Source organism: Microchirus variegatus (genome assembly GCF_963457635.1).
Source record: "Microchirus variegatus genome assembly, chromosome: 20".
In the NCBI taxonomy this organism is placed as follows: domain Eukaryota; kingdom Metazoa; phylum Chordata; class Actinopteri; order Pleuronectiformes; family Soleidae; genus Microchirus; species Microchirus variegatus.
Window position 1 is genome coordinate 7,396,918 of NC_139821.1, and position 13,995 is coordinate 7,410,912.

The following is a 13,995-nucleotide window of genomic DNA, read 5'->3' on the forward strand; positions in this document are numbered from 1 at the left end:
TAATCATTCATTTCTGCATACATATTCAGTAGATGTTGTGTATATATAAATATACATATACTACATACATAATATAACACATACATCCATGTTTACATTGTATACTAGACCAATATATCAACTGGATGTTCAGTCGCCAATATAATAATTTTTCTTACATTATATCATGTAGTAAAAGACACTTAAAAACGTAGAACACGCATAAAAAGAGGATATAGTATTCCGGTTTGCAGGTTAAGTGTAAGCAGGAACTAGCAATTTATTAAAAAACCATTAGGGGGCGATACTGTTGGGTATAAAAACGTTATTTGAAGGCAAGGAAGCCTATGGGAAAATTAGCCTACTACTCATTTTATAAAGTCAATATTAACATTTTCCTGAGGAGTTAATGGTAAATTAAATCGTAAATGATGTACTGGGTTAGGGTTAATACCTGAATTAATCAAAAACAAGAGAAAGTTGCTTTGTACTGGCTTTTCATCATCATAAATGGAATTGGCCAACATGTAAAGACTGTGTACACACTCTATATTTAATATGTATATGTATGTAAAACTGGTATCAGCTTGGGCCCCAAAATCCAAGACTCTGGTGTGCACACACACACATGCATGACTGCCCTCATGTGCTCAGAAACAATAATCTTGCCCCATCCTCATAAATACTCACACTGAATCCAATGAATTCAAATGGACAAGACACACATTTCCAAACTGCAAACACCAAAAGATAAGCCGGTGGAACTGAGATAAAATCCGAGGGGCGACGACGTCGGCTGAATTCACAAGCCCCAACATAACATGTACACTCACCTACTGCAAAGAGTGAGATCCCACTGTCAGCCACGGCTCTGGCCGCCACGTCCACTTGATCGTCTGAGCGTCCATTGGAGATCAGAACAGCAATCTGTGCATAAAAGAAGACACAAAATGACATAATGTGAACCTGTTTAATGCTGTACATTACATTACATTCATGGGTACTCATGTATTTACATGTTAATGGCACTAAAACTGCTCTAGGGATACCACTTAATATATTTTTTTTTTCCCACTTTTTGTTCTCTAGAGCGGCCCCCACTTGACCAGACTAGACGTTCATTGACATGTATTCTAAATTAAAAAAGTTAGCTAGTTTTTCTCTGCCATTTAACAACATTATCTTACAGAAAAAGCATCCTTGCAAAAAGCAGAATGAAACAAGCCTCCATGGACATCTCATATAGTTGAGCTCATAATTGAATTAAAAAAAAAATGCAAAGACAAAAATTAAATTATATGTTGCTGACTTGTGAATGCAAATTATAATTTGTCCATTAAAGGAAAACTGCGCTAAGTTCACTCAAAGTTCAGCGAGAGAAGGCGTAGGCTAGAAAGCATGGGCATTAATATGCAGCTGCTGTTCGGCTTGGCATGTGTGATCTGGCTGTATAATTTAATATTATCATCCTAATCCTCAGTTCTCTGCCTTCCCACATCACAAGTGTGCTGCTTTTTCAAGATGATTCACACGCACACACTCAGAGAGAGCGAGAGAGAGATGATAGGATAGGAATGTTAACCAGCTGTGTTAGACTGAGACGGCACTACAGCTTTAGACTGTCAGAGAAATTCAGCTGACTGAGGTGGAGTGCCTTTGGATTTTTAGACAGATTTAGACAGTACGTTTAATCAAGTTAAGATTATAACCAGCACCAATGTAGCCACCATCTTTTCAAACTATGTCTAGTTTAGTCAGAATAGGGGCCAGTCAAGTGAAAAAAGAGGCAAACTTTATGCGAAAAAGACATTAAATTATATTTATGATGATATTACCACATAAATCAAAATAGAAATGGCTATTTGGAACGATAAATAGTTCACAATATAAACATAAAAGTAAGCTATTGCTAGGGGCTTCAAAAATTAGCACCCAAACAGGGTTGGAAAAAGTGAAAGAAAGACAGAAAGAGTTTTTAATTAAATGAAAACACAAAAAAAGGCAAAAGAGTAAAGTCAAATTTTAAATACCATGAAATACAAGTGGCAGAAACACAGGGAGCAGAAAAATAGATAAGAACCTAGCAAAACTTAGTAAGTAAATAGACCAGGGAGGCGGGGCTAATCATCACGGCTTATCAGGGCTAATCAAACACAGGTGCAACTAATAATAAGACACAGGTGAAACACGCGGAACAGACGATCAAGGAAAGACTGGACAGGAAGTAAAACCATACAAGATACACAAAAGAAAGAATACTGCAAAATAAAACAGGAAACTGCTGGACTTGATTGCAATGTTTTAAAGCATACTATTAAATAAAAGTGTGTTTTCATCATTCATTAACTCTAGCTACTTAATTATGTAATGGTCAGTATCGACTACTGTACTTATTAAGTAAACTGAAGACATACTGATGGAGAAAAAATTATACATTTACAATAGGCTTTTGCTTGTTTAGTTTAGTTTGTGTTTCCATTGCGTCCTGTGGATTACAAATACACACTCCAGAATAGTCATTTACTTTCACAGCAGGAAAAACACAGGGTGTGTTTGTATGTTACCAGCCAACTGGAAGCACCAGTGTTTGTGGTTTTGTGGTTTTGATCAGATCTATCACTGAACGACAATAAGAGGCGCACACACACACACCCACACACACGCGTGTTACTACTGAATATATCACATGATCACATCTCACCTTCGGGGCTTCATCTCGGCTGATGGCGGGGCTGAAGACGGCGTCGACCAGGAACCGGAGGGCCACTCCTGTCCTCCTGGATCCACCTTCATAAGGCAGGTCTCTGATGGCTGTGAGCACCTCCTCCGGTGAACTGTAGTCTGAGAGTGCAATCCTCATCCTGCAAGGAGGGGGATTACAGAGACAAGTGGATAACATGGAAGTAAGACGTAGACCATGCATGTTTGTGTGTTTTCTAAAACATTATTAGAATTTAGGGGATTTTCAGCTGGAAAATTAGTTCTGTGTGACAGAAAAAGATCAGAAAATAAGTAATTCTTATTAAAAGTTTGTATTGTAAGCTTCCTCTTCAAAGCATGGAATGTAAGCTCTGGCTGTAAATACATGGCTTCTGTAAAGCAAGGCCTTTGCTTGAAGGTACTGTAAAAGACTTGTTCTGATGCTGATAAATTGTGAAAGTGTGTGTTCAGTGTGTCACTCTTTTACCTCGCGATGTCCCCGAAGACCGTTACGCCGAAGCGGACCCCGCCATCTCCCGCCACGCTGTCCTTGAACGAGGTGACGACGGAGGAAATGAAGCCTTTAACGCTGGAGAAGCTGGTCTGACCCACGCCCCATGACTCATCCACCAGAAAAACGATGTCTGCCTGCACCACCGTCCTGCATGCTGAGGGAATAGGGAATCACAGTAAGTGTGAGGGGCAAGAAAATGTCAAGAAAATCTAACATTTGCTCTTATATATGTATGGAATCCATCTATTAGTTAAAGGTTAATGCAGCCATAAAACTCTACAGAGATGTTTAATGCCTACACTGACCACCAGATAGCAGTCTTGTAACACCATGTTCAAGGTTTTTCCCTTCCACTGGCTTCTGTCATGCAGCCAGAGCACCACGCAAATCCCCATGAATTTTTAATGAGACACAAGTGAGCCAAAGAGACTATCAATATTCTGAGCACTCTAGCAATAAAACTTTAGTGGAGCGCGAAGGAACGCTTAGAATAATAAGGTAAACACACCCAAAATAAGGGTCAGTCTCCTCGCTCCGCACTCAAACAATCACATTTACCATAAAAGATCTGCTGCATTTGGAAGAACGCCGGTGCCATTTGATGTTGAGTTAAGTCTGACATACGTGAAGGTGCAGTCTGCTGCTCACGCACACAAGTACACACAAGCACATGATGACAATCTGCTGCATCTGCAAATGCCTCTAAAAATCAATATTGCGGCTTTACATATGCAATAAACCACAGTGACGACAGCATTGATTAGCTCGGTGAATAAAAAGATAGGCACCACTGATCGTTCTGTAAGTGATAACTGTGCTTCTCTGCTGTCCTCTATTCCATTACCGAGCTCCCCCCCCCCACCCCCCTCCTCTATTATCTCACACTTTCGTGCTTTGGCCGCAATCCCAGGATTCAGTGGGGGTGACATATGCCTCCAGCCCATGGCGACCTAACATTATGTTCACCGTCACACACCTATATGTCTCTGGCCCTACACCATGGAAACAAAATATCATTTTTGAATTACATTTCTGGTGTAGACCTCTATGGATTCATCTACTAATCACAGACCCTATATATAAAAAATGCATGTTGTCTTCCGGGTTCCTCCTGAAGCTAACCAGGACACTTAACTGAGGAGTATAGTAGTATAGATAATAAAGTTAAGGACATGCAAATGGGCACCAGTGTGATTGACTTCTGTAAGCAAAATGTCAACATGGCCAAATCGCCATTCTCGAGGTTTCAAAACACAATTCTTATGCGTGACATCACAGCTGGTCGCTACTCGATACTAATTCAAAGGCTGCGGGAAAAAAATGCGCATCCTTCTTGAACTGATTCTCACGCAGGCAGCCAACCGACCGGCTGTAGCATACACATGTGGCTCCTCCATTTACTGGGATACATTTTCTACTCCAGAGATTTCTGTGAGAGCATATAAAACAAAAGCCTGAGACTTTAAGCAAAGGAAGCAGCTGGAGGTTTGTCTCTGTCAGACAGATGCAGACTAAAGCTGAAAACAAGATCAATTATCCAGACGTTTTGTCTGTCTGCGGTGGCAGGTGAGAACCACATGCCTAAGATAAGGAGGCAGCACATGCTGAGGGATTAGGGATGGTTTTCTTGAAGGTTATCTATGCTGATATCTCAAAGGTTGTATACACCTCTGTGTAAGGCCTCCATTGATTTATGCATTAGGTGAAGCTCAGTGGCTTCAGCGTATACGCGCAAGAAAAAACTTTGCCCGGAGAGAATCCGGGGTCTCAGAAATAATGATGCACTTTTGCAATCAGGCTCCGACAAGATCAAGAGAGACGATACGGACCATCAGGGAGTGTAAGAAACTCATCAGTGTCAGATTTCATCCAGACACATGAAGAAGAACCTGCAGTGACTTTTAGACAAGGACAGAAATATCAAGCATTAGCAGTTAATATTTCTTTCCTACAGTCATTGAGTAAGGTGTTACTCCCTTACACTGATTGTTCCTATCTACAGTAGCATCATCGCGCCTTGTTGCAGATTAGAGTTGAGTGTGATCGGTTGGTAGTTTCAGTACTCTATGCTGGTCCTGTGTTGGGTTGGTGACCTGTACCCCACCTTTCACCCTAATGTCAGCTGGGATTGGCATTTATTGTGTACCACTTTATCCTCCACTGGTGCCAATCTCAGCCGACATAGGGCGAAAGGTGGGGTACAAGTCTACCAGTCCATCGCAGGGCCATACAGAGGCAAACAATCATTCACTCTCACACCTCTATGGTCAATTTAGAGCGTCCAATTATCCTCTGTGGGACTGTGGGAGGTAACAAGAGAACCTGGAGAACCTGGAGAAAGCCCATTGTCGCGTGGCCTCTCTCCCCACGACCCTCAACAGGAAAAGCGGTAGATACTGAAAGACCAAAATGCTCTGAAAGACAAGTCATTTGTGGGATCAAAGCCACCTAAGAGAGCTCCATCCATCCAGCTTCTACCACTTTATCCTCCGTGTGAGGGTCGCGGGGAGAGCTTTGCCAATCACAGCCAAATTGGTGTCATTACATTCTGTTTCTGAGCCGAATCAAAGACATACAGAGAACAGTATAGTCCATTACTAACCATCAGCAGATGAACACAATACTGATGTGTAGGGTTCTACTCTACTGTCTCATCATCTCATTAAATTAAGCATTACTGGCTTTTCTCAAGCATTATGTCACTTAAGAGTTTGAGTGATTAAAATGATGGCAGCTGTATTTAAGGCCTGCGTTGAGCTTGCGAAGATAGGTATCTCACGACAAGGTGTTGCACCTTCTAGCAGGATGAGCTCACGTAACTGTTCAAACTCCATTACTTTAGATGAATGACACCATCGGTCAAACAGAGCCTCTTTCTCCCGACCAAACTCAGAAAAGGTGTGATTGTCTAACTTTTTATAACGCCGAAACTTTTGCCTATAGGCTTCAGGCACCAATTCAAATGCTCTGAGCACAGCAGCCTTGACTTTGTCATAATCAAGACTGTCAGCTGGTGACAACGATATATATATGCTTCCTGGGCTTTCCCAGTTAACACACATTGCAATAGTAACGGCCAAACCTTTATGAGCCATTTTAAAGTGTTAGCCGTGCGCTCGAACAGAATAAAGTATTTATCAACATCTTTACCATTAAATGGAGGAATCAAACGGATACATTTGTTTACGTCAAAATCAGCTTGTGCACCACTCCCATGTTGTGGGGGAGGGGCCTGGTTTAGCTCTAGCTCTTTTAAGCGTATTTCTCGTTTAGTTTGCTCTTCCAATTCCATCTGTTTGAACTTGAACTCCTGCTCTTTAAGCCTGGCTGCTGCCTCCCTCTCACTAGCTTTGTCCTGCAACTCTAACCGCCGCAGCTCGAGCTCCAATTCCAATTTCCTAATACTTTGATCGGGAAAGACCTGTTTTGTTGGCGAAACGGCCATGCTAGGGTCAGGCAACATGCCTTTCTCAAACAATGCAGCCCATAATTCATGTTTTATCACCTTCTTTGCTTTTGTCTTTGAGACGATGATACTATAATGATCAGCAATAGAAGTCAAATGATCTTTAGTGCATTTATTAAACACCTCAAGAGAAGGCTGCTTAACAAACTCTTCTAAACTAAACTCCATCCTGAACTATGGCTACCAACTCATTCGTATTAAAGAAAATTTTATCGCAAAGCGAGAAAACAAACAAGCGCATCAAAAATAGCAACGCAATACAGGTTTTAAGGCAAAAAAACCCACTTTGAAAACGCTTGTAAGAATACAAATACAAATGAGGCAAAACAATGCCCGATGAGACTCAGACCCAGCAATGAAAAAACACTGCCCAACACAGCACTACATTAGCGGTGTCCTAATAAGTGGTGTGAACCAAATTGAAGTATACCAATGCAAATTAACCAGAAACTCAGTAAAAGTTACCTGTAACTAATACTGAAATAAAGTACTGATATATTTTGCAAAGAAAAGGTAGACCAATCAATTTAATCAATTTAAGGTGGATAAAATAAATCCAAACCTTCAAAATTCCAATGTGCACACCAACACAATTTACCAATTTTCAATTAAAGTAAGGGAGAGAAAAAGGTAAAAATGTTTTGACGAGCCCCCATTATGTTACGGTCTCCAAACAATTAAATACATAAATCAGTGGCTCAAATTGGAGACCTCAACATAAAAGAAGGACACCAGAAAATGGAACATTTTAACATGTTTATTCACAAACTTTTCCCACAGGGAAATAAACATATTTTACGAAAACTATAAATACTTTACCAAATAAAGAATTGTCAAACCAAAAGGACCTGGAGATGCCAGCCAAACTCAGCAAAATGGAGGGGGGACCAGGCCACCCCCTATAGGGACGTCCAAGCTGGTTCCCTCTCCCTCCCTGACAAAACCAAATTATGAACTAAAGCTAAACGAAAAGTAAGACTACCGGCCATCTCCAAGCCAAAGGAAAATAACAACTAAATGAAATATTACTAAACAGAAAAGTATTTAACAAATCATACGGTGGGACTAAGGTGTTGCTGGGTCTGAGCCTCGTGAGAAATTGAGCTGCTGGCTTATATAGCAGGCTGGTAACTGGGTGGCAATGATTGTGGATCTGCTGCAGGTGTGTCACCCTGAGTGAGCCAGCCTGATGAGGAGAGAAAGAACATGCAGCAATTAAAGGACTGTCTGAGTGAGTGAGTGTGTGAGTGAGTGAGTGATGTCATGGCCACACGCAACAACTTGAGAAAGAAAAACACTATACTACACTATACTTATACAATGATTTCAGTCACCCCTTGGCAAACCTGTTGTCCTTGTGTTACATACAGAAAACAAATGTGTATTAACTTCAGCCTCGACACAGCAGCATGTTTGTAATGGTTTCTATTTTGGTGTCCACCAACTCCATTTTTAACTGCCATATATATTTCACTTGTGGCATCTGTGGAGCTTAAAAGAGGCTAAAAAACTCTGTTCTGGATGATTATTCCCCAAGAGCTCCTCACGGTGATTATGAGTACACAAATATTGATTAATGAAAGTTTAAGCTGTCATTTGACTTAATGATTAAAAATGAACCACACACACACACACCACTTCCTGTTGTAGATAACCACGGAGTGGCATTTGAATTAACAGTGTCACAATAACGGTAGCTAGGGAGCTTTAGCGTCAGCGATATCCTCGGGCTATTTTTATCCTTCCATAATTCTGCCTCACAACTTTTCCAATCACTTTCTGCCACTACCACTCTAGAGAGAGAGGGGGGGGGTCTAACTTCTTATTGGCTGATTGACCTTTCAGTGACATCCAATTGCACCTGAGGGTAAGGTTCTGTATCCAGGGGACAGGTTTGACAAGCTTGCAGACAGAGGGGTGCACTGTACATGAGGTGAGCAGATGTTTGAATTCCCTGTAGACACAGTCTGGAGAGAGTGTGTGTCTGCCCTGTGTACCAATCCAGGAGTGGAGATTTATTGATGGAGCACTTGCACAGGCTGTGTGCATTAGAAAGCTGCCCTTTATTTGGTCCGAGCATCTGAGTCATGTAATTCATACACCCAAGCACATTTCTGACAATCAGACATGTGGTTCTGACACAGAATTATGCAATGGGTGTTGCCATGCAGCTGGACCTGAAATCTTTAATGCATGATTATGTAAGTGAGTGGCAAAGTATGGGAAAAAGTTTTGCTTTTTGGGTATCGATTACCTTCAATTTCTGCTGTGACTCTTTGATGGGAGAGAGAAAGGGACAGTAGGAAGATCCACACAGAGGCGCAGTCCATACTCTTCTCGTCCTCTTTCTCCTTCAGTCATCCACTCCTCTTCCCAGGTATTCTCTTTGCAAATCCCAGTCCTACACTCCAGTCTTCGATCATAAAATCCAACTCTTCTCCCCTTTTATCTGTAAGTATACCAATAAATGGACAGTGCAGAAAGTCATTAAAGATGAAAAATGAACACACACATATTCAGCTGAGTCTCATACAGCCAAATCATTCACATGTAAGTTTAGTTTTCATCACCAGCTGCACTGGCAGCTTCATCATTGTACTGTATATATAATCAGCTATATACAGGATTCCAGTGACACTGAGGAAATAAAAGCATCAGAGAGGCTTTTAAACTGTCCAGTAGAAGCCCAGCTATTACTCGCTCTTATCAAGACATGTAAACAAAAGTGGACATTAAGAGCAATTAGCCCAGTAACCTATGATCATTCCAGACTCAATGCTGTGATGCTTTTATTTTTGGTATTATTTGTATGCTGCGTCCTTCAAAACAGGCTCTGCGAAAACAGCACTATTACGCCTTACTGAGGGAGCATTTGTGTGTATACAGCAGTAGCAGCAGCTGGATGGCTGTGGGAAATGTAACTGTTGAATGACCAAGTTTTTTGTGCATTTTCAGCCTTAAACAAAAACACAGAGTGTGAACTCATTTGACAATGGCTACAATCTAACAAAAATAAGTTTTTATTCAAAAGTAATGCACTACAGTTATGAATTGTGCACATGGTAATGTGGTAAAAGAAGGTAGATAAATTGTCTCATCCCAAATCTCATTATACTTAAAAGACAAAACCGTTCGTGACTTTGAAATGACACGTCATGCTGCTTGAAATTGGGCTTAATTTGAGTGAAAATTGGAGGTGCTTCTGGAACATGCAGACTATCTGATCATCAGTCAAAATAGATTGGTCTCACTCACTACCAGAGATGATGAATCCAAACAATAAGGGCTGGGAATCTTTCATATAAAATACTCCAAGTCAAGTAGAGCTTGTTTTTTTCATGAATTTGTGAAAGCTGCAGTCTTTGGTCAAGAAGACAAACCCGAGGCCCTGCAATGCCCTGGAACTAACGCGTCACGAGTGCTTATCAAAAGCGTGGTTAATTGCTTCCAATCCAATGTTCGTGGACATAATACAAAAAAGATATCAATACATCAAATATATATATTTCTACTACCATGGCAAATCTACAGTAATGGGCACCAAGTGTGTCAAATTACAGTTTCCACCTGCCCTCGATTATGAGAAGAAAAAAAAAGATATCAATACATCAAATATATATATTTCTACTACCATGGCAAATCTACAGTAATGGGCACCAAGTGTGTCAAATTACAGTTTCCACCTGCCCTCGATTATGTTTTGTGTATTTGACCAGGTCAACTCGACACTGCTGCAGAGTTGAGGGAAAAATACAATAAAATAAAATTCAGGTTGCATGTGGGGAAACAGATACTACATATGAAAACATACTTTTTTGGAGATGGACGGATGAAAATGATCTTTGGCTTTGTAGTAATAACAGCTGGATGGAGACATTTAGACAGACGTACAAGCCTCACTAATGAAATCACACACATTTCTCCACAAATCAAGACGGATGAATATTACTATCTGTCCACGAGCGGAAATGAAGCAAAAAAAAAAAAAGAGGAAACTTTATGAAAGCATGAAAGAGATTTGCCCTGAAGCGACAGTTTGGTGTAATTCTCTACATCTCAGTGCCACTGTGAAATTGCAGCCACTTTACCGGCACATTATCGGTCACCGTGTGACACGCAGCCTACCCTATCCTAGATGGTGACATGTAAAAAAAAAACAAGTACAGCAAATGAGAGTAACGTATCAACAAAAAGAGCAACAACGACGTTCGGTTAAGTGAGCGTAATTAATGCTTAAGTAGAGTAAATCAGGCACTTAAATCATCACACCAACACAGTGGCAAAGGAATTACTGTATGTAGCAGTAAAGGATTATCCCATTTGAAATGAAGGCACCTCCATCAGACAGCAGCATGTTCAACGCATTAACTGTGATCTAGGGAAATGGTTCGTGCTCTTATGTTTTACATTAACTTGCTGTTAGTCGTCTGCACATCAGTGTGTGTCCATGTGTGTGTGTGTGTGCTGTATGGACTTGTGCTTTTACAAATTCTTAAGCGTAACATCAAAGAGAAGTCTGCCTTCACTCAGCTGCTCTACATGAGACGAAAACATGGCAGATTTCTTTAACGATTCACACTCCCTTAATCAAGCAAACCGCCCGCACATAATCTACAATGTTCCCCGCCGAGATCATATTTCAACAATAAAAATGAACATCGTAACGACGTTGAAAGAGTAAATCTGATCAATGCAAGCTGATTTGAATTCCAGAAAATTCATCAGTGAGTTTTGGCCACCTGCTCATACTGAGTGGGAAGAGCTGAAGACTGACTGGTTTATAGCCTCTGCAGATGGTGGTGAGACCTGGCACGGCTTGAACTCTAATATGAGTCAGCCAGTAACGATCATAATCAGAATGGCTGGTGGCATTAACTCTTATGCAGAACTTCAAATACTCCAAATGAACGCAAGAAAAAATAAACATTCTCTGGAAAATCTTGGCTCGAGTAGAGCTGAAGACTACTTAAGCCTGAACAATTGTCACTGATTTTTAGTGTTTTAATCCTGAGAAAGCACAGACGAGACAATCCAGTCAAGACGCAGGACCACACACTCCAACGATTTCAGGGAGGAGATTGCAGGGATTTGGGATTTCGCAGAAAATCATGTGATTCAACGTGACTTCAGAATATACACAGACACGGACTGTCAGTTAATAGCTGTTGTGATTGCGATGTTTTGTGCTAAGAAACGCAAAAAAATGTGGATAAAGTCATGTCTGAGAAGACAGAATCAACTTGGCTTCTACAAGTTACAGTTCTAAAGCAAAGTACGTAACATCTGTTTTCAGATCTGGCCAGATAATCTGTTTAAATCAGCCTAAAATCTGAAGACTGATTGTCGGAAGGGCCAGATCGGGATCAAAATCCGGGCAATTATCCTCTAGTGTGGGGCAGACATTAGCAAAGGATCAGACCATATGCAGAAACATGACCTAATTAAAAAGCTAAGCTAATTTTTAGCGGGTAAAACAGTGTAAAGTATGTAGCATCAGCGTTAGCATGCTAAAAGCGTTGATTAGCACTAAACTCTGAAGAGTTGGAGGTCGATATTGACGCATTTTTCTTACAAAATGCTAAAAATATAGACTGGAAAAGAAATACTAAGATGGCAATTGCGTACTAAAGTTAATAACATCCATCCAAGAACATCTGCAGAGGCTAAACCTGGTGAAAAAGCTAACATACTAATTTCTAGCAGGTAAAAATGTTTTCACCCCATACATCAGTGTAGTAAGTTAACGTGCAAATCATTTAATATAAAATAAGGTAGAAATAGGTTTTGCTGGTTTTTGGTCCAAATTATTGAACCAAGAAAATGACCCATTGACGATGACACTGCAAATTCAAGTTCATCCACAGGAATCCACCAATATTGAATCTTCATACAATTAATTCAATATACAGTAGCTGCTCCCACTATTTAACTATTATAAATCACTTTAAAAGAGCCATCTCTTCTTCCTGGCCTTCACTTTAGGACAAGAACAGTCTCAAGAACACTCTTTTTTTTTTTTTTCACAATCAGTTGTTTTTAAATGTGCTCTAGAAAAAAAGTATCCTCCACAGACACTTTAGACACTCCACAGTGTTCAGCCAAAGATCATAGCACTTTTCTTATGACATTTCCACAGTGTGTGCAGTCACCAGCCCTCCTTAGATACGCTCAAAAATATCCCACATCAAAAACACTGGCACAAGAGCGGCTCCATCACCTGCACCATGCTGGGATCATAAGCACTTTGACCAGACTTGTGAAGGCGAAAGTGCTTTTATTGCGTCCGAGGCCTCTAGTTTATCACCCCAACGCCTTGAGAGGATTAAAAAATGTTTTTAACAAAATGAAGTTTAACGTCTGTGGCCCTTAGAATCCCATTCTGTTTCCTATCTCCGTTCCTCACACACGCTCGATCACACATCCTGTGCCCTGCGAGCCTGTGGTACAACAGCTATTTTCTACATAAGGATATTTTCCACCTCACCACTTCACAGGCTGGATTATCCCTTTAGGTGGGAAACTGGTAAAAGTGCAGAGGCACACACACACTGCAGATATTTCTACTGACACTCATCAGCACTTACAGCAAACACATAACTCATAAGTTGCTGCAACGCTTCCTTAATACTTTTTTGGAAAAAGAAAAAAGGGGGAATGAGGATAAGGAAATAAGAGAAGGAGGCTCTGTCATCTGTCAACTGCCATAAAACACCGAAAAATTGGAAGCAGTCAACCAACTCAGACAAGTCTATGCACGGAGAGAAAAAACTCATTCATTCATCAACATAGTTTCATCTCAGGTACGACCGACCAAGGTATGCTGTAACTTTTCATAAATACAAGAGCTAACATGACCGTTAAATGCATGACATCCTTATGCACGTGAAAAAATGCACGTGCATGCAGGACAGTCGGTGCAATGACAGCTCTAATGGAATCGAGACAAGAAAATGTGCAAGACGGAGTGAGTAATACCACGATTATGTGCGTTGTTTAAAGAGAAAATGCACTTAAAGGGAGCTGCACTTCAGCTTCTTTGTGACCTAAGGGATTCCTTGGAAAAGTTGAGAACACACAAACTTTTCAATAAAGCACCAGCACAGTCAGCTTATATGTTGTAACTTACCAGTGCAAATGAGTGAATCTTCATTATCTTTACCCCCCCCAGTCCCAAGTGATCTCTTAACGGCTGAGAGAGAAAATATTCCCAAGTTTTTATCCGAGAGAGGCAAAAGAAAAGAAAGAAAGAAATTCACTTTGCAGCAGCAGGAGAGGTTATCGGAGATCATGAGCTGAAAGGTGCATGAGAATCAATGGGTGTATCCTGGTGTCTGAG

The 13,995-nt window shown here is 40.7% G+C and overlaps 1 protein-coding gene across 1 annotated transcript in view; it reads right to left on the bottom strand.

The window, feature by feature from the left end:
* The window catches only part of col7a1l (collagen type VII alpha 1-like), a gene marked incomplete at its 3' end in the record, with an annotated part of 64,127 nt that extends 50,285 nt beyond the window's left edge, over positions 1 to 13,842 (bottom strand). Inside the window, exons 1-5 of the mRNA XM_083906782.1 lie at positions 13,786 to 13,842; positions 8,914 to 9,108; positions 3,167 to 3,347; positions 2,681 to 2,840; positions 813 to 906 (exon numbers count right to left, since the gene is read on the bottom strand). Coding sequence (XP_083762908.1) covers positions 813 to 906; positions 2,681 to 2,840; positions 3,167 to 3,347; positions 8,914 to 8,989 — 511 coding nt within the window. The 5' untranslated portion in view covers positions 8,990 to 9,108; positions 13,786 to 13,842. The remainder of the gene's footprint in view (positions 1 to 812; positions 907 to 2,680; positions 2,841 to 3,166; positions 3,348 to 8,913; positions 9,109 to 13,785) is intronic.
* Positions 13,843 to 13,995: the final 153 nt, after the last annotated feature.